Source organism: Carcharhinus amblyrhynchos, chromosome 28 (genome assembly GCF_965287045.1).
Source record: "Carcharhinus amblyrhynchos chromosome 28, sCarAmb.v2.hapA, whole genome shotgun sequence".
Taxonomy (NCBI): Eukaryota; Metazoa; Chordata; class Chondrichthyes; order Carcharhiniformes; family Carcharhinidae; genus Carcharhinus; species Carcharhinus amblyrhynchos.
In genome coordinates this window covers 27609007-27635765 of record NC_137351.1, presented here as the reverse complement: position 1 = coordinate 27635765, position 26759 = coordinate 27609007, and the positions used below count along the sequence as shown (strand labels likewise).

General features: G+C 43.6%; 1 protein-coding gene across 2 annotated transcripts in view; it reads left to right on the top strand.

Annotated features, from left to right (window-relative positions):
* rasef2 (RAS and EF-hand domain containing 2) overlaps positions 1 to 19860 on the top strand; it is an 81998-nt gene extending 62138 nt beyond the window's left edge. For both annotated transcript variants that reach the window (XM_080214297.1, XM_080214298.1), the window contains 6 exons: positions 3203 to 3347; positions 9074 to 9155; positions 10868 to 10982; positions 15906 to 16025; positions 17730 to 17806; positions 19296 to 19860. In XM_080214297.1, coding sequence (XP_080070423.1) covers positions 3203 to 3347; positions 9074 to 9155; positions 10868 to 10982; positions 15906 to 16025; positions 17730 to 17806; positions 19296 to 19398 — 642 coding nt within the window. In that variant the 3' untranslated portion in view covers positions 19399 to 19860. The remainder of the gene's footprint in view (positions 1 to 3202; positions 3348 to 9073; positions 9156 to 10867; positions 10983 to 15905; positions 16026 to 17729; positions 17807 to 19295) is intronic.
* The last annotated feature ends 6899 nt before the right edge of the window (positions 19861 to 26759 follow it).

Below are 26759 nucleotides of genomic sequence, written 5' to 3'. Positions count from 1 at the left end.
TGTGGTTTGTGCTCATTGGTATGGAGCTTGCAAATAGTTTATCTTTTGATTTTATTATTGTCCCTTACATTGTGAAAAGGGCTGTTTCTTGTGCCTTATAAACAAATCCATGCTGTTCATTGAGTAGGAGAGGAGAGTGCAGAATACAGTGTTGCAGTCAGAGCTAGGGCATAGAGAAGGATCAGCCTGATGTACAATCGGTATATACAGAGCGGGGGAGGTGCCGTTCGGCCCATCAATCCTGCTTCACCATTCAATTTGCTCTTCCATTTACTGACCACTCCCTATCCCAGTATTGAAAGATCCAACTATTTGAATCTCCGTCGTCTTCAGGACCGTGGATTTCCATTCAATTGGATCGTGATTTTGTTTGGTGAAAGTACTGCAGTGGTTTGCCATTACCTTCTGCAGTATGGCAGACCAGGAGACTCTCCTGCTCCTTGGCACTTGCCATCGGGTGTGTTGGGAGGATTTACAAGCTGATAATTAACCTGTTTGGCCATTCTGTGAACATGGCCATCGAAGTCCAGAAGTGGAAGTTTTTGGCCCAGAGATAGGAGTGTTATCACTGCATCACAAGATGTCCCTGTGAATAGTCTTAAGGTCTACAGGAATGTTGTTTATGTTTGGGCTTATATGGAGCAGTGAGACCTTTCAGCACTTTGTTTGCTTTCCAGTTCACCTTAGGTCAAGTGTTACCTTGAAGCATGGGTACTGAAAAGGGCCTCAATGTCAATTTTAAGTTATCTTCTCGTTCTAAGTTGACTTCTGTTAAACAGAATAAACATATTGATTATGTGACATAGCACTTCTGGTGCAAAATAAGCTTCCAGAGAACTGTTTTTAAGATTAATTATTTTGTCAATACTCATTTCAGTGGACAGAGAATTGTTATGATGTGCAAACCTCTGATTTTGAAGATAATATAGTCTTCAATGCAGCTGTACACAGGGAATGGTAAATTGTAAAATCTACCCTGTAGTGATTTGAATTGAAATTAGGTGTAGAATCTTCAGTGCTCAGCACAGCTGCCTCACAGCTGCTCAGTGAAACATTATCCTCCATCACTTTCTTAGAATTTATTCCTTCAAAACTTAATTCTTTGACCAAGCTTTTGGTTGCCTGTCATAATGCAGCTGTGTGAAATTTTGTCTGAAACCCTGGAACATGCTTACGATGTTAAAGACACAGTAGAAATGGGCTTATTCGCCAGAATTTTACTGCCTGGCCCGCCACGGGAATCGGAGCAGGCGAGTGGTGGATAATGGGAAGGACCGTAGACCCTGGGCGGGATTTTATGGTTTTAGGATGAACGAAGCTCTACAATTCCATCCCTGTTGCCTCGGAATAGCAGCCAGCAAAATTAAGGACCTTGCCCACTCCGGACATTCGTTCTTCCGCCTTCTTCCTTCGGGGTAAAGATACAAAAGTCTGAGGTCACGTGCCAACCAACTCAAGAATAGCTTTTTCCCTGCTGCCATCAGATTTTTGAATGGACTTACCTCCAATTAAATTGACCTTTCTCTACACCTTAGCTATGACTGTAACACTACATTCTGCACTCTCTCATTTCCTTCTCCATGAACGTTATGCTTTGTCTATATAGCATGCAAGAAACAATACTTTTCACTGTATACTAATACATGTGACTAATAAATCAAAAACATGTAAGACACTATATAGGCTTACTGTAAAATATCCTGAAAGCATCTTCAGCCACTGTGTACCTATATCCCAGTGAGAAGGCTCTCAACACCAGGTTCAAGTCCAACAGGTTTATTTGGTAGCACAAACTTTCAGAGTGTCACTCCGTCAGGCGAGTGAGGACTTTTATTCACAAGAACACAAGTCCTCACTCACCTGGTGAAGGAGCAGGACTCTGAAAGCCTGTGCTGCCAAATAAACCTGTTGGACTTCTTACTGTGCTTACCCCAGTGCAACGCCAGCATCTCCACATCACACCTATATCCCAGCATAACACACAATGCATAACCCATGGCATGTCCATATATCTTTGTAACCCATGCTGATTTGATTTGGGATCCAGATGAATTGGAGAAAGTAGCTTTAGACCATAAAACTTAGGAGCAGAATCAGGCCACTCAGCCCATCGAGTCTGCTCCACCATTCAATCATGGCTTTTTTTTTTCTCTCTCATCCCCATTCTCCTATCTTTTCCCCATAACCCCTGATCCCATTATTAATCAAGAACTTACCTATCTCTGTCTTAAAGACACTCAATGACCTAGCTTCCATAGCCTCTATGGTTAAAAAGTTACGCAGTTTCACCACTGTGTGGCTGAAGAAATTCCTCCTCATCTGTGTTTAGCCTGAGGTTGTGCCCTAGGTTCTAGTTTTTCCTACTAGTGGAAACATCCTCTCCACGTCCACTCTATCCAGGCCTCATAGTATCCTGTAAGTTTCAGTAAGATTCTCCACACCGCCCCCCCTCCTCCACCACCACCACCACCACCACCACCACCACCCACCACCCCCCCCCCCCCCCCCACCAAAAATCCTATTAAACTCCAACAAGTACAGACCCAGAGTCCTCAACCGTTCCTCATATGACAAGCTCGTCATTCCAAGGATAATTCTTGTGAACCTGCCCTGAGCCCTTTCCAAGGCCAGCACGTCCTTCCTTAATGTAGAGCCTAAAACTGCTCCCAATACTCCAAATCAGGTCAGACCAGAGCCCTGTATAGCCCCAGAAGTACATCCCTGCTGGCCCAGTAGGTCACTGTGCTGGTTGCTGGGTGGCACAGTGGTTAACACTGCTGCCTCACAACGCCAGGGACTTGCATTTGATTCCTGGCTTGGGTCACCTGTCTTTGGAGTTTGCGCATTGTCTGCATGGGTTTCCTCCAGGTGCTCTGGTTTCCTCCCACACTCCAAATATTTGTGGGTTAGGTGGATTGGCCATGCTAAATTGACCCTGAGTGTCAGAGGGACTATCTCGGGTTATGCTGATAGGGCTTGGATGGGATTGTGGTTGGTGCAAACTTGATGGGCCAAATGATCTCCTCCTGCACTGTAGGGATTCTATGATTAAATGCCCAACCTAATCTTTAGTCTATCAATCTCATTAAAATTCTAGCTTTCTTTTTGAAAGGCAATTTCACTGTGATTGGAACTAAATTGAGTTTTAACGTTGTTACTTATTCCATGTTAATGGGTTTATCAATTTTTTTTTACTTTTCAGAACATGAGCGTTACAGGGATCAACTCCCAGGCAGATGGACCACTCTATAGACTTGTCCTGGCAGGAGATGCTGGTTCAGGGAAGTCCAGTTTTTTACTGCGCCTGTGTATGAACGAGTTCAAAGGACACATTCCGACTACGTTGGGTAAGATAATTATCCCACGCTACCTACCCACTTGTCCGCACATTCAGAAGTGGGCTTGCCTTCAGCGTGTTCATCTGATCACAAATATATTGGGGCCAGTTTTCCTTTCAACTTCTTCCCCAGCCACAGTACAAGTAGGGTAGAGCACATCCGGAACATACTGTGCCCAAAGATACTGGAACCAATCAATAATTTCTGCTTTATAAAGACCGTACGTTGCTAAAAGTGCAGTAAAGACTCTTGCCCAAATCAAATTGCTGCCTATTTTGGAACCTTTTTCCCTGCAGTCTAAAGCAAGAGAGCTCTGGTGATTGTCCTAGTGCTGATGGAAGGTCAGTCACCTATTTTTCTAAATATAGAATCCTGACAGTGCGGAAGGAGGCCATTTGGCCCATCGAGCATGCTCTGACAAAAATCCCACCCAGGCCCTATCCCCATAACCCCATGTACTTACCCTGCCAATTTCTCTGACACTAAGGGGTAATTTCAGCCAATCAACTTGACCCTCACATCATCTTCTGAGTGTGGGAGGGACTGGAGCATCTGGAGGAAACCCATGCAGTCATGGGACGAACATACAGATAGGCACCCAAGGCTGGAATTGTACACAGGTCCTTGGCACTATGAGGCATCAGTGTTAGGGTGACATGGTGGAATAGTGGTTTGCACTGCTGCCTCACAGCGCCAGGACCTGGGTTTGATTCCTGGCTTGCATCACCTTGCAGAGCCGGCATGTAGTCCCTGTGTCTGCATGGGTTTCCTCCGGGTGCTTTGGACTCCCCTCAGTCCAAAAAGACGTGCTGGTTAGGTGCATTGGCCATGCTAAATTCTCCCTCAGTGTATTCAAACAGGCACCAGAGTGTGGCGCCTAGGGGATTTTCACAGTAACTTCATTGCAGTGTTGATATAAGCCCGCTCGTGACACTAATAAATAAACTTTAAACTAACCACTGTGCCATGTGCCACCCTCTACAATGTCTGCACAAGTTTGCTGCCAGCTTATTTTCTGATCCTCTGCTTGAGGTAAGCTGGTTGCAGGCAAAGAGCCTTTGCAACCAGAGAAGAATGGGGAAAGAGGCAGCTGGTTTGGTGCCACCCTGCTGCTTATTGTAACATTAACCAGCTTCCTGGGGTCCTGGAAGAAAATGCCTGACCTCCCCTCAATGTCAAAATGCAAGTGATCAAGAAGGACTTGTTGCCCCCTGCTGGGGAATCAGCATATCCCAGGCACAAAGTGGAGAATGTCACCCCAAACTCCTCCACTTCTCAGCGGAGAAATGAGAACCTCTTCAGATTCACACTCCGCTCCTGGCGATCATGAACTCGAGGCTAGAAATTGGGACATTCAGCCTTCCTGTTGTGTTCTACTCTGCTACTTTCTGAATGTTTTGCCAGTCTGAAAGTGTTTTATATAGTTTAAGTAGTTTACAAAGGGAGGCACGGTAGCACAGTGGTTAGCACTGCTGCTTCACAGCTCCAGGGTCCTGGGTTCGATTCCCAGCTCGGATCACTGTCTGTGTGGAGTTTGCACATTCTCCTCGTGTCTGCGTGGGTTTCCTCCCACAGTCCAAAGATGTGTGGGTTACGTTGATTGGCCATGCTAAGAAATTGCCCCTTAAGTGTCCAGGGATGCGTAGGTTAGAGGGGATTAGTGGGTATAATATGTAGGGGTATGGGGATAGGGCCTGGGTGGGACTGTGTTTGTTTGGTGCAGACTCGATGGGCCTCTTTCTGCACTGTAGGGTTCTATGATCTATATAAAATGCTGCTTGACTTAGTTCAGGCCTGTACAATGGTCCTACTTTGTGAACAAGCTGAATGGCCACCAGCTTTGAGAGTTTTTTTTGCTCAAAAGGGCTAAGCCCCGAGTGATCATTCTGCTGATGTGAAGGAGTGCGGGTACAGTGTGATAATGGGATGAGTTACCTCTCTCAAATAAATCCGGCATCCAGACTATGTTCCAAGTGAACTGAGAGTTAGAAACACCAGAGGGGTGGACTGGATTCAGTCACAAGAGGGACAAAAATAGAGAAGTGGATCCCCACCATGTGTGTTTTACTTGGACATTGGAGTGTTGTTCCATAACCACAGCACACAAGCAGCAGAACACGATTCTAAATCCCTGTGTGAATATAAAGTTTGTTTTTCATGGAGAAAGCTGCCATCAGTAACATTAACCATGAATCTATTGTTGTTGAAACGAAAAACAGAACTCTTTTGACAGAGAAAACCTTTCTTGCGTGCCTGACCCACATGGGACTCCAGCCCTATACAACTCTTAAAACGTCACCCTTAACAAAGCCACTGTGGCTCTTTAAAAGTGGCTCTAGAAGTACATTCACCACCACCTTGTGATTACCTGGAATGGGCTAGAACAGCGGTGTCCAAACTCCGATCCGGATGTGGCCCGGGGCCGTAGTTTGGAGACCCCTGCTCTAGAACATCGAACAATAGAGGAACAGGCCCTTCGGCCCATGATGTTGTGTCGAACATGATGCCATATTAAACTAATTCCTTCTGCCTTCCCTTGGTCCATATCTCTCTATTCCTTGCACATTCATGGCTCATCTAAATGCCCATTTCACATCTGCCTATATCACCACTCCTGAAAGCACATTCCAGACACCTACCACTCTGTTTAAAAATAAAATTGCTCCTCATATCTCCTTTGAACTTCTCTCTCTCTCTCCCCTTTTAAGTGTCTGTCCCCAAGTATTAGGTATTTCAACTCTGGGGGAAAGAGATTCTGACTGTCAACCTTATCTATGCCCCTCAATTTTATAGATTTCTATCAGGTCTCCCCTCAGCCTTTGCTACTCCAGAGAAAACGTTAGTTTGTCCAGCCTCTCCTTATAGCTCAGACCCTCTAATCCTGGTCAACCTCCTCTGCACCCTTTCCAAAGCCTCCACTTCCTTCCTTTCATGTGGTGACCAGAATTGAATGCATACTCTAAGTGTGGTCTAACCGGAGTTTTATGAAGCTGCCTACTCAATGCTGCGACCAATCAAGGTAGGATGCCGCCTTCATCTGTGGCCACTTTCAGGGAACTATGGACTTGAACCCCAAGATCCCTCAGTTCAAAACTATTCAAGGTCCTGTTGTTAACTCTATACTTAGCCTTAACATTTGATCTCTCAAAGGATCTCTCACTTTCCTGGATTCAACTCCATCTGTCATTTCTCCGCCCATATCTGCAGCTGAACCTTTTCCTCTGACAACCTTCTACACTATCCATAGCTCTGCCTGTATGCTGGCCTCGAAAGTTCCTGAGTACAAAGAACAACACAGCACGGGAAACAGGCCCTTCGGCCCAACGAGCCCGCGCCGCCGTCCCACTGTCTCAGTGACCTATTCATGATTTTAGTCTACGCCTAATCAGGGAGGTCCAATATAGGGATAATTTAGTACCCAATCAATCAGCCTAAAAGCACATCTTTGGGATGTGGGAGGAAACCGGAGTACCCGGAGGAAACCCACGCAACCACGGGGAGAACGTGCAAACTCCCACAGACACAGGCCCAAATCCATGTGTCCGCACAGCGACAGAGATAGTCTCTGAGCTGTCATGTTGCCCTCGAGATGGTCCAGTTTAAGCACACTAACGACATGAAGCAATAGGCAACTCCCGAAGCAACGTCCAAGAGCAGCCCACCACAACCTGCCGCATGCATGCCCCTAGCTGGACTTAAATGCCTGTGTGAGAGAAAAAAAATTCATTATTAAACAGGCAAAGACTGTAACATCCCTGAGGCAAAAACGTAATCCCAAGCCTATAATGTTTAGTAAGGCCTGCTATATCCCCCTATGTGTAGCCCGCTCATGTGGCTGTCTAAGTGACTCTTAAACAACCCTAGCGTGTCTGCTTCCACCACCTTACTCGGCAGTGCATTCCACACCCCCACTACCCTTTGCGTGAAAAACTGCCCTCTAATATTTGTCTTATACCTAGCCCCCCTCACCCTAAGCCCGTGACCCCTCGTTCTATCCATTTCTAATAGCGGAAAAAGCTTACCACCATTTACTCTATCTATCCCCTTCATAATCTTATAAACCTCTATTAGATCCCCCCTCAGCCGACGTCTCTCAAGGGAAAACAGCCCAAGTTCGTTCAATCTTTCCTCGTAAGACAGCCCTTCCATACCAGGCAGCATCCTGGTAAATCTCCTCTGCACTCTCTCCAGGATCTCTACATCCTTCCGGTAGTACGGCGACCAGAACTGGACGCGGTACTCCAAGTGAGGCCTAACCAACGTTCTATACAACTGCAACATCAGACTCCTACTCTTATATTCTATACCCCTTCCTATGAAGGCTAACATACCATACGCTTTCCTCATCACATTCTGCACCTGCACCGACACCTTCAGGGACTTGTGCACTTGCACCCCCAGGTCTCTCTGCGTATCTGTACTCCGGATAGTTCTACCTTTTATCGTATAACTCCCCTCCACATTATTCCGGCCAAAGTGCATCACCTCGCATTTCTCCGGATTGAATTCCATTTGCCATCTATCTGCCCAATCTACCAGCCTGTCTATGTCCTGTTGCATTGCCAGGCACTGCTTCTCAGTACCCGCCAATCCAACCATCTTAGTGTCATCAGCAAATTTGCTGATCACACCCTCAAGAGTATGAATACACTTTCCATTTATTTTGTTGATGGGATCTGGGTGTCACTGGCTGGGCCAGGATTTATTGCCCATCCCTAATTGCCTTTGAACCTATTGGCTTGTTAGGCTACTTCAGAGGGCGTTCAAGAGTTGCTGTGGGTCTGGAGTCACATGTAGGCTAGATTAGGTAAGGAAGACTGATTTCCTTCCCAAACGGAGATTAATGAACCAGCTGGATTTTACGACAATATTTCCATGGTCACGAGTAGATTCTTCATTCCAGAAATATATTTTTTAATGAATTCATTTTTCACAGAGCATTCGTCTAGATCTCTGGATTACTAGTCCAGTGACAATAACATTATGCCGTCACCTCAAAATGCAAAAATAATGTTTACCCAATTATAATTAATGTTGTCAGTACAGTCTTAATGGGCCAAAGGGTCTCTTCTGCATTGTATGATTCTATATGTGATTTCATTATTTGATTTATTATTGTCACATGTATTAGAATGCAATGAAAAGCATTGTTTCTTGTGTGCGATAAAGCATACCGTTCAAAGAGTACATAGAGGAGAAGGAAAAGAGAGGGTGCAGAATATAGTGCTGCAGTCATAGCTAGGGTGTTGAGGAAGATCATCTTAATATAAGGTAGGTCCATTCAAAAGTCTGATAGCAGCAGGGAAGAAGCTGTTATTGAGTCAGTTGGTATGTGATCTCAGACTTCTGTATCTTTTTTCCCAGTGGAAGAGAGAATGCCCAGGGTGTGTGGGATCCTTAATTATGCTGGCTACTTTTCCCGAGGTAATGTGAAATGTAGATGGAGTCAATGGATGATTCTATTGATGGACCGTGTTAACGACCACATAGAATCCCTACAGCGCAGGAGGCCATTTGGCCCATCGAGTCTGCACTGACCACTATCCCATCTAGGCCCTATTCCCATAACCCCACATATTTACCCTGCTAATCCCCCTGAAACTAGGATCAATTTAGCATGGCCAATCCACCTAACCCACACATCTATCTTTAGCTAACTTTTTAATTATCCTCGTTTTTCAAATGTAATGATCCTCGTGAACTCCCAGTGCTGAATGCAATCTGTTTGTGTCTAGGAGTTGATTTTCAAATGAAGAAACTATTGGTGGATGGTGAGAGTGCCACGTTACAGATTTGGGACACTGCTGGGCAGGAGAGGTAAAGGTGACTGTTTAAAATGATAAAGCTGCTGTTTACTCTATATATTTTGTATGGTCTGGAATGTGAAACATGCGTTCCTGCCCAGAACCTTACTCCATGGTGTGATTTAGTGTTAATTACACTGACAGTATTGACTTTAGCTCCATGAAAGCAGGGTATTTGTGACCTGTCAAAGGGTTGATGCAATGAAAAACTTTATTGGAGATGCATGTAATTTTTTTATAACATGTACAGGAAATGACAAGAGAATACTGGTTCCAGCTTGTTCCAAATAATTGTGTGGGTCACTGACTATGTGGGGTTTGCACGTTCTCCTCATGTCTGCATGGGTTTCCTCCAGGTGCTCCAGTTTCCTCCACATTCCAAAGATGTGTAGGTTAGGTTGATTGACCATGCTAAAATTGCCCCTTTGAGATGCGTAGGTTAAAGGGATTAGTGGGTAAATATGTAGGGATATGGGGATAGGGCCTGGCTGGGATTGTGTTAGGTGCAGACTTGATGGGCCAAATAGCCTCTTTCTGCACTGTTTCTATGATTCTATGAATTGTGATTCACAATACTTCTGACACAACCCAGAACCATGGGGTCTTCCATCAGAGGCAATAAATGGGAGTTAAAACCACACTAAGTTACTGTCCTGGAATGTGAGTGATTCCGCTCACTAATGTTTGAGTGCCCAGGTGTCAAAGGTGAAAATTGCATCCCTGCCTTCCAGATAACACAGTGGTTAGCACCAAGGACCTGGGTTCAACTCTGTCTTGGGGTCACTGTCTGTGCAGAGTCTGCATGTTCTCCCTGTGTTGCGTGGGTTTCCTCTGGGTGCTCCAATCTCCTTGCACAGCCCAACATGCTGGTTAGGGGGATTAGTGAGGCAAATACATGGGATTATGGGGACAGGGCATGGGGTGAGCCTGGGTAAAATGCTCTGGCAGAGATTCAGTGCAGATTCAATGGGCTGAATGGCCTCCTGTTCTGTTAAGGTGCATCTTTTTAAATCTGCATTCGTAAAGAAATTTGCTCTCTGTTCAAAAGTTGTCTCTGAGGCAAATCTTGCATTATCTTCCCAGTAAATCGACCTAGGCCACCTTCTAACCTACAACAACCAAAGCTTTGTTATCAGGCAGAATCCAGCGCAAGACGCACGATACCTTTATTCCATTATCTTACCTTGAATTAAAGAGACAGTCCCCAAAAAGACATAATCTTAACTTCATTTTTATAACAGTATCTCTTAGCACACATGGATAAGTTGGATTAATGTTTAGAATTTGTGTTCAAACTGTGCAATTCTTTTCTCATTATTTTTATTCATTTGTGGGACATGGGTGTCGCTGGCTGTCCAGCATTTATTGCCCATCCTTAGTTTCCCTTGCAGGGCAGTTGTGAGTTAACATGGCTGTGGAGTCGCATTTAGGCCAGACCAGGCAAGATGGCAGATTTCCCTCCCTAAAGGACAATAGTGAACCAGCTGAGTTTTTCCAACAATTGACAATGGTTTCATGGTCGTCAGTAGATTCTTAATTCCAGATATTTTTAATTGAATTCAAATTCCACCATCTACCGTGGCGAGTTTGAACCCAGGTCCCCAGAACATTAGCTGAGTTTCTGGATTAATAGTCGAGCACTAGGCCATCACCTCCCCTTATTTCCAAATAAACAGTTCTAATGCTCATTAATGACAACAGCATATCTTTTTTTCCTTCTTGTAGGTTCCGCAGTATTGCCAAGTCCTATTTCCGAAAAGCTCACGGTGTGTTATTACTGTATGATGTGACTTCAGAGAATAGTTTTCTGAATGTCCGAGAGTGGATTGATGAAATTAAGGTACAAATCATCTTGTTGGCTTAACCCAGCTCGCTCAACCTTGTCAGTGGTTTATTGTGCTTCTCAATGGGTTCATCTGGCATTGTACACTTTCCAGTTCACGCGGCCCTTCACTTGAACCGTGTTGGTGGTGATCTGGCTCCCTCTCGGATAACATTTTATCTGTAGTTGGCTAATTCTTGACCTTGTCTCCGTTATGTCAGGGAATTTTCCCTCCTGCGTGTTTCTCAATTTCTTTCACATAATGTGCTTTTTAGTGCACAAAACTTTACTCTTCTTGAGGCTGAAGACCATAAAACCTTGCCTTTCTGAAAATGCTGACAGCATTTCCTGAGATTATCTCATGGAATACTATCATGCAAAAGATCATAGAATCCCTACAGTGCAGAATAGGCCATTCAGCCCATCGAGAATCTTACTCAGGCCCTATCCCTGTAAATCCCACATATTTACCACGGCTAATCTATCTACTCAACTTGGGACGCCAAAGTGTAATATTAGCATGACCAATCCACCTAACTTGCATATCTTTGGAGGAAACAGATACTGGGAGAATGTGCAAACTCCACACAGACAGTCACCCAAAGCTGGAGTTGGACCCAGGCCCCTGGAACTGTGAGGCAGCACTGTGCCACTGTGCTGTGCCACAAAGGTGTCTCCATGGTTTGGGGGACCAGGTGACAAGACACAGCGTCCAATGTTATGTTAAATGTAGTTTCCTCAGAGCTTATCATTCTGGACTGCACCCTGACAGCAGGGGAGTAGGGTAATGTATACGATAAGGGGCATAAAAACACAGAATTTAAACATAATGCATGACGTAGAATAGAATTGTCCAAACAATGCATTACAGGCAGAGAATAATCAAACTGATTTCATCTGGAGTTGAATTTTTTTCTTCTTAGTTTCAGTTGTAAAGCATCTCCTAAACCATCCAACAAATATTGAATCCATTTCCATTCAGTTCTGCTTCACTTGCAGTAGCTGCTATTTTACAGATGATCCAATATTGTAAAAACCAATTATTGGACATCCCAAAGAGAGGAAAGGGCTTGCATTTATATTGTGCCTGTCAGATCTTTGGGATGTCACAGTTAATGAATGAAATTGTAGCTTTTTGAACAATTTGTTTTAACCAATTCTTTGTCCACATCTAAGGCAGACTTTTGTCTGTCTCCATAGCTAGTAATTCCAGGAACAGGCCGCTATTCTTTCGCCAGCGGGCTTTATGTTTTGAGGGGTGGTGCTCCACATCAAACATGGCTGACCAGGAGTCTCTTCCGCTCTTCCTTCCAAACACACCAATGGCAGGCAGTGTTTGCAGATTGACACGTTTGACCGTGTTACGAATGCATCTTCCTTGGCCATCAAGGGATGGAATCCGGAGTCCCTGGCTCAGAGGCAGGGATGCTACCCACCGCACCACAAAAATAGTTGCAAGATCTGACCAAACAGCAGTCAGATAAATGACCAGCTAACCTGTTTTTAAATGATGTTGATTGAGGGATATGTCAGAATATATACAGAGATGTCAGGGGTAAGTTTTTCACTCAGAGGGTGGTGAGTGAGTGGAATCGGCTGCTGTCGGTGGTGGTAGAGGCAAACTCGCTGGGGTCTTTTAAGAGACTTCTGGATGAGTACATGGGATTTAATGGGATTGAAGGTTATAGATAGGCCTGGTAGGTAGGGATATGATTGGCGCAGTTTGTAGGCCGAAGGGCCTGTTTGTGCTGCTGTGTTCTATCTATATTCTATTAATATATGTTGTCCGAGACAGTGAGAGAATGTCTAGACTTGTGCAGAGTCTAAAAGGTGACCTTCCTATAGGATTTGAGAGCTGGAGGAGGCCATTTGGTCCTTTTTGAGTCTGCCCTGCCATTCAGTTTCAGGGGTTCTGCAACAGCTGGAACCAGGGCCACTGCTTTTCTTGATGTAATAATTACCTAGTCTTGAGTGTACCAGGAATAATCTCAAAATTTGCAAATGTAAAATTTTCTGAGTATGATGAGCTGAGAGATTTCAAGGGAGCATATGCAGGCTGGTGGACATTTGGCAGATAAAATTTAATGGAGCAAAATAATGGATTTTTATAGCAAGGATGAAGACAAACAATAGAAAATAAATTGTAATTCCAAAGAGCGATCTGGGGGTATATGTGCAAACGTTTTAATGTAGAAGGGCAAGTTGGAACCAAACCTGGCACGAAGGAAGATTGTTGTGGTTGTTGGAAGTCATTCACCCGAGTTCCAGGTCACTGCAGGAGCTCCTCAGGGTACTGTCCTACGCCCAACCATCTTCAGCTGCTTCCATTACTTTCCCTCCATTGTAAGTTCAGAAGTAGGGTTGTTCACTGACGGTTGCACAGTATCCAACACTATTTGCAACTCCTCAAACACTAAGGTAGTACAGGCCCATATGCAGCAAGACCTGGATTACATTCAGGTTGGGGGCTGATGAATGGCAAGTTAAATTCACCCCACACCACGCAAGTGTCAGGCAAAGACCATCTCCCCATGAAATTCAATGGCGTTACCGTTGCTGAATTCCCAACTAACAACATCCTGGGGGAGGGGGGAGGGGGGTGGGGGGTGCGTGCGTTACCATTGAGCAGAAGCCAAACTGGAATAGTTATATAAATGTTGTGGCTACAAAAGCAGTGCGGAATGCTGTGGAGTGGAACTCCCTTTCCCTATAGTCTTGCAAATTCCTTTGCCTTCGGGTATTTATTCAATTATTCAGGGCACAGCCTCAAAATAAGAGGGGGGGGAGTAGTTTAGAACGGAGTTGAGGGGGAACTTCATCACTCAAAGAGTGGTGAATCTCTGGAATTTTCTGCCCATTGAAGTGGTGGAGGCTACCTCGTTGAATATATTTGAGTAACGGGTAGATAGATTTCTGATAGACGGGGGAATTAAGGGTTGTGGGGAGAAAGCGGAAAGTGGAACTGATCCACTTCAGATCAGCCATGATCTTATTGAATGGCGGGGCAGGCTCGAAGGGCTAGATGGCCTACTCCTGCTCCTATTTCTTATGTTCTTATTCCTTTTGAAGGCCACAATCAAATCTGCTTCCACCGGGAGCACGTTCCTAATACTAACCACTGGCTGTATAAAAACACTTTTCCTCATGTGGTCTTTGGTTCTTTGTCAATCACTTTCAATTTCTGTCCTCTGGTTCATAACCTTCCCACCAGGTCCTTTTTGTATATCCAATTGGAGGGCAGGTGGGGTCCCAACTCACATGCTGGATTAGATTGCATGCTCAAGTAAGGTTTGACCCCATAACGTTCTTGCTCTGGGAAGAGTTATTACTGATCCGCAAGGCTAAAAAGCTACATTTATCTGATTATTTTTGCATTCCACAAATTGGTTGCAAAGTTTGCCTACGTAGCAAAAGTAACCCATTAGGTGTGAAGTGCTATAGAATGCCCTGAGGATGCAGATATAATGAGATTTCCCATCTATTTCTTGCCCAATGTGTTGATGTACGTGTGGAGCACTGCACTCCACTATGCTGAGCTTGAATTACTTCCTTTCAAAATGTCATTGTCAGCACAAGAAGACAACACCCTCTGCCCTTTTTTTATTCATCTGGGGGACATGGGCATTTACAGCCCACTCCTAGTTGCAAAAGGCAGTTTCGTTTGCTGTGGCTCTGGAATCACATGTAGGCCAGACCAAGTAAGGATGGCAGATTTCCCTCTGTAAAGGACATTAGTGAGAATTGAAAAGGTTTCATGGTCATAAGTAGACTCTTGATTCTAGATACTTTTTTACTGAGTTCAAATTCCACTATCTGTGGAAAAATGTCCACATCAAATTCCGTTATCTGTTGCCAAAGGGTCATCTGGACTCAAAACATCAGCTCTTTTCTCTCCTTACAGATGCTGCCAGACCTGCTGAGATTTTCCAGCATTTTCTCTTTTGCTTTCAGATTCCAGCATCTGCAGTAATCTACTTTTATTCACCATCTGTCGTGGTGGGATTCGAACCCAGGTCCCCAGAACTTTAGCTGAGTTTCTGAATGAATAGGTCTAGTGATAATACCACTAGGCCATTGCTCCAGGTGTAAGAAAACAATTATAAATCTGTTCTTTATGAACAATATCAATACCATAATATCAGAGGGAATCGTCCTTTACAGTGAAATCTGTATAAATGGATACTTACTGGGACACCCTAATGATGTGTGTGGTAAAAGATACAAAGAGGCCACGCATAATTTGTAATGTCTGTGATTTCAATGTATGACTTGGACTTTACAGCTGAAGACACAGGCCAAGCAGGTCAGCATGAGGGGGAGCTTCTGTGAAAGACATTCCTTCTCATAGTAACCCTACAGTACAGAAAGAGGCCATTCAACCCATCGAGTCTGTACCGACCACAAACCCATCCAGGCCCTACTCCATATCCCTATATATATCCCACTAATCCCTCTAACTTGCGCATCTCAGGACACCAAGGAGCAATTTTGGTATGGCCAATCAACCTAACCCTCACATCTTTGGACTGTGGGAGGAGACCGGAGCACCCGGAGGAAACCCATGCAGACACAAGGGGAATGTGCAAACTCCACACAGTGACCTGAGCCAGGAATTGAACCCAGGTCCCTGGAGCCTGTGAAGCAGCAGTGCTGACCACTGTGCCACCGTGCTGCCCCAATCCTTCTGTGGATTGGGGAACTCTTCCCCAGCTTCCGTAGCCGTGCAGAAACAGCTTTATCTGTGGGATTGGGTGTTTTCTCTGCTGCTATGGACTCTGGGTAAATAACGCCTCATTATCCTGAAACATTAAGGACAACCAAATTTTAAAAAAAACTCTCCCAAATGTTAACAGTATTCCGGTTCAATCAGAAATGGTTCTTTTAAAAACAAGACAAACCATTTGTTCAGTAAAATGGTAACATCAACAATTTTTTTTTCAGAATTCTACAGACGTCCCAATACCAATTATCTTAATTGGGAATAAAATAGATTTAAGAAGCGAAATGCCTTATGCAAAGCGCGGCACTGTGCTGACTGCCCATGGCGAGAAACTAGCTATGGTAAGATTCATCACGCTATATATGCTGTCAAAGTTTTAAAAACTAACTTCCTATAAATGCACTATGTAAAGAAGGTGCCATTAATATAGTGCCATTTTCAGCTGTTATTGCTGATTTCTTACGAGTTAATCACAGGTGACTCCGGATTACTTTACTTTATGATCACTTTATGCAGGATGAGCACTGCTTCAAAGATCTCTGAAGCAGACTCTGATGTTTATTTGAAGGCTGCATATGTTTATAGTAAAAGAAAAATCACGCAATCAGTATATTGCTTTGAATTCTAGCATTGCCTACTTTAGATTCACGTTAAACAATTTACGGACACCAGATTTTGTTGCTCCAGGAATCTTGTCTTAACCTTTTAGCCTTGCACTGCCAGCTGGAGGTAGTACAGAGGTCAATAGGCATACTAGCCAGCTGTTCACCCATGTAAACAGTCTTTGTTTATATTAACATGTTCTTTTTCTCTGATTGTGGAACTTAAACTTTCCAACAGTTTTATATAGCTTCCCTCGTCCCTCGTGGTGAGACATTTAACCTTTTATAGAAACTGCTTAATTACCCAAACTTGCTATTTGCCCTAAGAAATAATTGTAATAAACTGTATTCCTCATTTCTCTCAACACAAGTAAATAACTTTTTTTAAGCAGTTCACATTAACCATGGCTATGGTTGGTCTGTAAGATGTTAGCCTATTAGTTAATCCATCAGGGTGGTTATCATGTAAATTGTAGACTAACCTGTGCATAAATCAACACAGTTAAACCATACCTCGGTGTCCCATTCTGAGCATCACAAGGGACTAGGGAAGCTATATAAAACTGTTGGAAAGTTTAATCTCCTCAACCAGGCATGAGGGAAGGGGCATAGAAGATATCAGAAAATGGTTCCAGGGATAAGGAGCTTCAGTTGCAAGGATAGTTTGGAGAAGCTGCGAGTCTGTTTTCCTTCATGGAATCCCTGCAGCGCAGAAAGAGGCCATTCAGGCCATTGAGTCTGCAGCGTCTCTCTGACAGAGCATCTTATCCAGGCCTTTCCCCAAACCTATCCCTGTAACCCCATACATTTTACCATAGCTAATCCATCTAAGCACACATCTTGGGACAATTTAGCATGGTCAATCCACCTAACCTGCACATTTTTAGACTGGGGAGGAAATCGGACCATCAGGAAGAAGCCCACGTATGCATTGGGGGGAGTCATGCAAGCTCCACACAGGATCACTCGAGGCCAGATTTGAACCCGGGTCCCTGGTGCCGAGAGGCAGAAGTGTTAACCACTGTGCCACTGCGCTGTAATCCTTAGGGCAAGTAGGAGGAAATTCGATAGAGGTGTTCAAAAATAATGCGAGGCCTAAAGAGTGTAGTAAGAAAATGTTCCATTGGCAAAAGGGCCGAGAACCAGAGAATGACGGTTCGAGATGGTTGTCAAAAAAGCCCAAGTTGATGTGAAGGAACTACTTTTTTTCCAGCATGTGGTTAGGGTCTGGAACCCATTTCCTGAGGGTTGGGGAGGTGGATTCGCCTGTGGCTTTCAATAGCAAGCTGGTAGCACTTGAAGAGAGGAGATATTATAAGGTTGAGGGGAAAGGGCAGATGAATGGGACTAGCTGAATTGCTTTTGTAGAGACCTGAAGTGGACTTGATGAACTGATTGGCCTCTCCCTGTGCTGTAACTGTCCTATGATTCATCTTTCTCTAGACTTACAACGCATTGTTTTGTGAAACAAGTGCAAAAGATGGAACCAATGTGGTGGAGGCAGTTCTGCATTTGGCCAGGTAAGGTCACTGTTAGTCATAGAGATCTGGGGCACTAAACTGAGCAGAAATGGTCTATTCTACCTCCTTTTAATTATGTGGGTAATGGAATGTATACAGTTTAAAGAAAAAGGAAGAATTTGCATGTTTAAATGGCACCTTTTTTGCTGCCTCTAGACTCGAAAGTACTTTACAACCCACTACATAACTTTGGAGATTTATTTAATGTCAGGCATACTGTATGACAAGTTCCACAAAACAAATAAATGAGCGGATAATCTGATGTTGGTTAAGAGGATTGTAGGTCTGGTTAATGAGAGTACTCAATGCTCCTTTGGATAGCGCTCTGTTATATTGATCTGTGTGTGTTGGGAAGGCCTTTCTGCTTTGAGATGTATATTCACAATCATTCTTCCTGGAAGAAAGTGCCAAAGATAATGGAATTGTTAAATTGCACGCTGATTACAAAATGGAAGTGTGTGTGTTGAATAGGGCCTCAGATTCACTGATACAAGTATTTTTGGTCTATTGGCCCTACGCTCCACTAATCCAGTGGGCAATGATGATCAGTGATTCTTGTCCTGTCTGCAATCAGGAATGAGAAACTTGACTTTTTCCTGACTTGACTCACCTGCTAATTAGGAGGATTGAGATATGGAGGGATTTGCTACAATTTGAATGACCCTTGACGTCAGCGGTTCATCCCTAATTTCCTGAGATTTTTTAATGGGGCTTTGTCGTGAGATGCAGGTGGCTTCTTTTGCATTGAGGTTGAATGCTACCCCTCGGCAAGAGGAGAAAAAAAGTCACCAGACAAGCTGCAAAAACTTATCAACAACAACACAGCCCATTCCAAGCTGCGACATCATCTTGGGTGGAAATTTCCTATCCTGCCTGCCACAGGAATCATAGTGGGTGAGACAAATTGGGTGGAGCATGCAAAGTTGTTGACTTCGGGTGGGAATTTTTGACCTTAGAATAGAATCGTAGAATCCTACAATGCAGACGGAGGCCATTTGGCCATCAAGTCTGCACCGACCACAATCCCACTCAGATCTTATCCCCATAACCCCATGCATTTACCCTAGATAGTTCCCTTGATATTAAGGGGCAATTTAACATGGCCAATCCACCTAAACCGCACATCTTTGGACTGAGGAAACCCACACAGACATGGGGAGAATGTGCAAACTCCACACAGACAATGACCCAAGCGGGAATCGAACCTGAGTCCCTGGCGTTGTGAGGCAGCAGTGCTAACCACTGTGCCACCGTGCTCGCCTTGGGCTGAGCTTGGCTGGAAAATCCTGCCCCTTGACTTTGAATCCCAGGCCTTGTTGCCAAACTGAAATAGCTGAAGTGTAAAACTCAGGCTGGCGGTAAGCTGTTCTGTAGCACCAATTAATGTGGGTAATTGAAGAGTAACGCACTATGTGGCTGACTGGATATAATCAGTGCGGAGTACACAAGGACATAATTTGCATCTATTCCTTTCTCTCTCTCCATGCAGAGAAGCCAAGAAGAATGCAAAGATCAGGGACAGTGTTGAACCAGTGACAAAGCTAATGGCAGCTGATGGGAAAAAGGCACTGAGTAATTGCTGCAAAGCATAGAATTAATACTCCTTGGATTCTAGTCTTTCACTGCTGTCTGTTAAGCCACAGATTATTCATGGGATTTGTGATGTTTGCTCACAATATGCTATCACAGATTTTTCCTTTTTTTTGCAAATCTTTACTCTCATTTGAGAGCATCTCTATTTAATGGCCGATATATTTGGCAGATACTGTGTATATTTTTATATGAGGGTATAATGTACATAATGGAGCAGAGGAACATGTGTTGCCTATTTCTATCCTATAATAGGTTATGCTTTAATACAATACTGACACTTTAAAAGAAAATGTAAGGAATGTATAAAAAAAATTGAGTTCTGCAAAGTGAAGGAACTTGCTTTTTGAAAGGACATAGTAATTCAATAAAAGCTATCCAGTTAAAAATTGAAATAAAATGGATTACAGTAAATCTGAATTTTGCTTTGAAATCACTTTAAACTGTTTCTTTCCCACCCCAAACAAGATTGATCCACACAGTATTTGCACAGAACCATTTGACTGTCTAGGTGCAGAATTTATCTAGTTAGTTTATTGACTAGTGTCACAAGTAGGCTTACGTTAACATTGCAATGAAGTTACTGTGAAAATCCCCCCGTGCCACACTCTAGTGCCTATTTGGGTAGACTGAGGGAGAATTTAGCATGGCCAATGCACTTAATCAGCATGTCTTTTGGGCTGTGGGGGGGAAACCCACAGAGAAGGGGGACAACGTGTAGACTCTGCACGAACAGTGAGCCAAGCTGGGAATTGAACCTGGATCCCTGGCACTGTGAGGCAGCAATGTGCCATACCATTTTTGTTCAGATTTGCACAGGGATCGGAGTGGGGGGGGCGGGGGTGGTGGGTAGTGAAATATGGGAGGGGACCTTTAATTGTAATTGGATGGTCAGAAGCTTTTCCCCAGGGTGGAAGAGTTAACTAGGGAGCACAGGTTTAAGGTGTAAGGGGCAAGTTTTAAGAGACGTACGAGGCAGATGTTTTATACAGTGGTGTGTGCTTGGAACTCGTTGCCGGGGGAGATAGTGGAAGCGGATACGGTAGTGACTTTAAGGGGCACCTTGACAAGTACATGAATGAGATGGAATAGAAGGATATGGTCCCTGGAAGCGTAGGGGGTTTTAGTTAAGTCAGGCAGCATGTTTGGTGCCGGCTTGGAGGGCTGAAGGGCCTGTTCCTGTGCTGTAATTTTTGTTCTTTGTTTGTAATGATTGGCTAGCGCTGTTTTTTTTTGCTGCTGAAGACACAATGTATTGCATCCGATTGGTGATAAAACTTAATATCCAATATCAACTCTCCCATTTAAATCCCTCAGTCGCTTCCCACAGTTTATTGAGCTTCCATTTAATTTGCTCACTCATTTGCCAACACTATCATTACTGTGATTTATGTTTTATGTACCTATGATTTATGTTTTAATGTTTTATGTATTCACCACAGAACAGTTGGGCCAAATAAGTATGTAATTTCAGCTGGCTTGGGCCATGCCACCCTTAAACCCAACCTGTTCATCTTGCTATTCCTTTAATATTATGAAAGCTTCCCTTAAATGCATCCAAGCTCAACTATAGTATTGTAGGTTCCACATTCTCATCCCAATTTGGGCAAATTTATCAATCTTGGTAATCTTGTATTTATGACTGCTAGTTTTGCATTGCACTGCCCTGGATGAAGCAGTTAAATCCCACTAAGGGGCCGTTACCTCCTCCTAAACCGTTCAGCAAATGGACGTGTTGCCTGAGTCTGTCCTGATGGTCCCTGTGCCCTCCTCATGCTCTCAACCTTTTACAGTGATAGGACTATTGAGTATCAGTGAAGTGATAGCTCACATCAATTTACAGATGGCTGACACGTGTCATTTATAACACACTGCACTGTTATAAAACATGTTGAGAAGCCAAACTACATAAATAAGCATGTCACAGTGAATTATAAAATGCTGCAGAACTCTCCACTGCATATTTCAAATTTTACTGTTGAAAAAGTTTCTAACCATCACATTAAAAAGACTCTAAAACTTAAGTTTACTGTTCAGCATTAAGAAAGCCCTTTCTAAAAGCATTGACAACACATATATATCCAGTAGTACAATGGTTAGCACTGCAATTTGCAATGGGGGGTAGGGCCTGGGTGGGATTGTGTTTGGTGCTGACTTGATGGGCCGAAGGGCCTCTTTCTGCACCGTAGGGTTCTATGATTTGTTTTACTTATTCGTTCGTAGGATGCAGGGCTTGACAGGTTAGCTGGTGAGATGTTTTCACTAGTTGGGGAGAATCGAACAAGAGAATATAGCTACAAGTTAAAGAACTGGTCATTTTAAAACTGAGGTGTGTAGAGATTTCTTAAGGGTAGTGAACCTTTGGAATTCCCTGTCCCAAAGGGTAGTGGAGGCAGGATTATAAGTATTTAAAGTGGAGGTGGATAAATGTTTGATAGATCGAGGAATAGACGGCTATGGAGGAATGGCACAAAAGGATTTGAGGCCAGCATGGATCACTGAATGGTGGAGCAGACTTGAAGAGCCTGGTGGTCTGTCCTGCTTCCATTTCTTGTGTTTCACTGGTAAGACTGACATTTATTACCCATCCCTAATTACCCTTGCAGCTAATCGCACCATTTGTTGGGGTCCAGTTGATCTAAAACTAAGAATCTTTTAAAATCTTCACAGAAGTCTGAGTTTTAAGTGGACGTTAATTTTAGATTTTGAATTTCCTTGCATCTCCCTCCAGTGGATTACTGCTTAGCTTCATCCGATCCCCATCTCACCATCTAACCTGTCCAGCCCTGCATCCTATGAACAAATAAGTAAAACAAATTGCAAATTCAACCCAGGAAGTGGGATTTAACTGCTTCAGTGAGGGCAGTGCAATACAAAACTAGCAATCATAAATAAAAGATTAACAAGATTAGTAAATTTATCCAAATTGGGATGAGAATGTGAAACGTACGACACTAGTAGTCGAGGTGCTCGATTCCTGGCGTGGCTCACTGTCTGTGAGGAGTCTGCACATTCTCCCCATGTCTGCATGGGTTTCCACCGGGTGCTCCGGTTTCGTCCCACAGTCTGAAACTCACGAACAGAGCATTAACTATGTTAAATTTGCCCTCAGTGTACCCAAACAGATGCTGCTGGAATGTGGCGACGGGATAGTTCATTGCAGTGTTAATGTAAGCCTTCTTGTGACACTGATAATTTTTTTAAAGTAGCTATCCTTTTAGTTACATTGAACACATACATCCTGTAATCATCAACTACTGAGTTATTGTAATTGCTGCAGACTGAGCACATACCAAGGAATGAAATTATTTGAGATGGTTGGACTGGGATGGGCGTATTAAATATTTTGCCAGCTGCAGCATCTTTCGTGAATAATCTCAGGTTAAGGCAACTCGAGAGAAAAGCTTTGTGAAATGCTGTGCATCTTATTGCGTATGTCTGATGAGAAAGTATTACTGGGGTGAGGGTACATCCTCCTTGTAACCGGTAAATTTTGAACCAGTGTTTTCTGTAGACAGTAATAATTGTGGGAGTTCTGTTCAGATTCCACCCATTTGCAAACTTGCTGATTTAAAACTGACTAGTTCCATCTGCTGGATCGGATCAGCTATCACAACCGCACATGCTATAGAGAGTTTTGAGAAGACTTAACTAATCAATAGGGAATTTAGAAGAAATTTCTTTACCCCAAGAGTGCTGCGAATGTGAAATTCACTGTCACCTGGGAGTAATTGAGGGAACTAGCATAGATTCCTTTATAGAACATAGAAGAACTATAGCACAAACAGGCCCTTCGGCCCACAAGTTGCACCGATGATATCCACACCTAGGCTTATCTATAACCCGCGATTCTATTAAGTCCCATGTACTCATCCAGAAGTCTCTTGAAAGACCCTATTGAATTTGCCTCCACCACGACTGACAGCAGCCGCCCACCACTCTGACCGAAAAAACTTACCCCTGATATCTCCTCTGTACCTACTCCCCAGCACCTTAAACCTGTGTCCTCTCATAGCAACCATTCCAGCCCTTGGAAAAAGTCTCTGAGAATCCACCTGATCTATACCTCAACATCTTACACACTTCTATCAGGTCACCTCTCATCCTTCGTCTCTCTCTAAGGAGAAAAGACTGAGCTCCCTCAACCTATCCTCATAAGGCATGCCACCCAATCCAGGCAACATCCTTGTAAATCTCCTCTGCACCCTTTCAATAGCTTCCACGTCCTTTCGGTAATGAGGCGACCAGAACTGAGCACAGTACTCCGAGAGGTCTGACTAGGGTCTTATAAAGCTGCAACGGTATCTCCTGACTCCTAAACTCAATCCCTCAATTGATGAAGGCCAGTACACCATACGGTGGTTAGCACTGCTGTCTCACAACACCAGGGACCCGGGTTCCTGTTGAGAAGGAACTTCTTCACCTAAAGGGTTGTGAATCTGTGGAATTCCCTGCCCAGTGAAGCAGTTGAGGCTACCTTGAATGTTTTTAAGGCAAGGATAGATACATTTTTGAACAGTAAAGGAATTAAATGTTATGGTGAGCAGATGGGTAAGGGGAGCTGAGTCCATGAAAAGATCAGCCATGATCTTATTGAATGGCGGAGCAGGCCAGATGGTCTACTCCTAGTTCTTAGGTTCTTACGATGTCATGCCACTCCCACTGTTTATTTTTACATCTCAGTAAATTAATTAGTGATGTTGAGACTAAGATTACTCACTTCCAATTAGCTTGAGACAAGCACCACAACCCTTGAACATCATCTGCATTCTTTCAGCTTAAACTACAGCTTGCTACATTTTTATACTTCCATAGTCCCATTACGTTTTGAGGGCGTGACCATTATTTTGTCTGCTGCAATTGAGTTTGGCTCAAACAAATAAAGTCAAAACAAGTGGAGAGAAGTCTTTCCCAGTGGCTGGAGGGTTGTTAACCAAGGAACAAAGATTTAGGGGAGAGATAAGTTTCGTTTTTTAAATGTAGAGGAGGGGTGGTTATGATCCAGAATCTACTGCCTGGAAGAATAGCAGAAGCTGTTTCCACAGTAAGTTAAGACAGAAACGGAATTTTACACAAAGGGGAAACATTTGCAGGAAAAGATCAGAGATAATTGGATAGCTCTTTCAAGGAGCTGGCCTCTTGCACTGAGTTTCAAAACAAAGCTGCCTGTGATCATCACAGTATTCTGGCAGAGGAGCCTGTGTAGCTATCTATGCATTGTTTACCAGTGTAGTTATCTGTACAAGTAGATGGTTGATTCCAGCTCACAAAATGTTGATTGCGTTTCACCATGTCCGTTCCTCCACACATCTGAGATTCACATTAACGTCCTTGAAGTTCCTTAAACATTGGGAACAATTTACAGCGAACTACTTTGAAAGTTCCATTTGAGAAGCGTCAGACTAGTCGACAACATGAATGCAGTCAGGTAATAAATGTGCAATTGCTGTGATTTCCATGTAGCTTTTCTTAAAGTAATTGAGCAAATGCAATGACAAATCACAGTGCGGTAAATTGCTGACCTCGGTAAACCATGTCAGGTTTCATTAGGATCATATTTAATAAGTTGAAGAATGCTCAATTTTCTTCATCCTTAAGTGAGGGGAGAAGTATGGTGCAAAGATGAATGATGGACCAGATCACCTAACAAATGCAATGCCAGGAATCACAGGGCCAACTAGATCATACTCAGTTGCTTTGTTCCAATTTCCCACACCCTTCCCTTCCACCCCTCATCTTTTTCTTACATGTACAGCTAGTCACCAGCTATGTATGGAAATCCTGACTTTATTTTGTTACAATTAAGCTTGAGACCATTTTGGAAAATGGAGAAACCTATAACTACTGCAGGAGAGCAAATTTCAGTGGGTTGACAAGATTTATTCTAGGTAAACTGGACTGAAATAATGACAGGAAAACTTAACACAATGATGGTTTGGATTTTGGGTTCAGGTATTGTCATAAAGCAGATAGGGCAACTTGCTGGATAAGATAAAGCAGAAAAAGGAAGCCTAATATAAACATCAAGGTGATAATATAAAAGTGAGAACCAGGTTAGAAAGTGAATGGGGCAGTGAAAATGAAAATGAGTGAACCAAGAGTATGAGAAGCAACTTGCAAGGGAAATTCAAGTGTTCCAAAGGCATACAAATAGTAAATCAGTTGTTTTGCAATTCAGAGATGATCTTACTTGGTCATATATTTCTGCCACGTGTGCCTTGAGATTGACAAGGTCAACACTCAGCCCACAGCTCTTTGATTTCATGGCACAGAATAGCCCATCAGGTAATTAGACATTGTGACTCAAAGCAAGTTATCATAGAATCCCTACAGTACAGAAAGAGGCCATTCAGCCCATCGAGTCTGCACCAGCCACAATCCCACCCAGGCCCTACCCCCATATCCATACATATTTTACCCACTAATCCCTCTAACCTACACATCTCAGGCTACTAAGGGGTAATTTTTAGCATAGCCAATCAACCTAACCTGCACATCTTTGGACTCTGGTAGGAAACTGGAGCACCTAGAGGAAACCCATGCAGACATGAGGAGAATGTGCAAACTCCACACAGTGACCCAAGCCAGGAATCAAACCCAGGTCCCTGACACTGAAGCAGCAGTGCTAACCACTGTGCTACTGTGTCATGTTATAAGCATTTTGAACATTTGGTACTAAGGAGTTGGGCCATCTTGTTGTAAGTTATACAAGAGATTGGGAAGGCCACACTTAGAATACTGTATACAGTATTCCAAGTGTAAAGGATATTATTAAACTAGAAAGAGTGCAGAAAAGATTTACCAGGATGCTACTGGGACTTGATGGTTTAAGTTATGAGAGGCTGGATAGATTGGACTCTTTTCCCTGCAGCATAGGAGGCTTAAAGTCTATAAAATAATGAGGTGCATAGATAAGGTTACCAACATCTTTTCCCAAAGCTAGGGGAGTCGAAAACGAGACGGCATAGGTTTAAGGTGAGAGGGGAGCTACACAAAAGGGTCCAGAGGGGCAATTCTTTTCACAGCATGGTGAATGTCTGGAACAAGCTGCCAGTAGTAGTAGAGGTGGGTACAATTTTGTCTTCAGTTGCATGGGTAGAGGATATAGGGGCCAAATGCAGGCACGTGGGACTGCTTAATTGTTAGAAAAAAGGGTGTACAGACAATATGGACTGAAGGTCCTGTTTCTATGCTGTAAACCTCTATGATGCTATAAGCTCCTCCCAGTCATTTAAGCGTGGCAACATTGACAAGGAAAGCTTTGTAGCTTTTTGCTCATCCTTCCTGGAACACTGGCTATTTGAGTTAACAGGATCAGGTGAAGGAAAACTTTTCAGCCAGCATCTCCTCCATCAAAACTGAT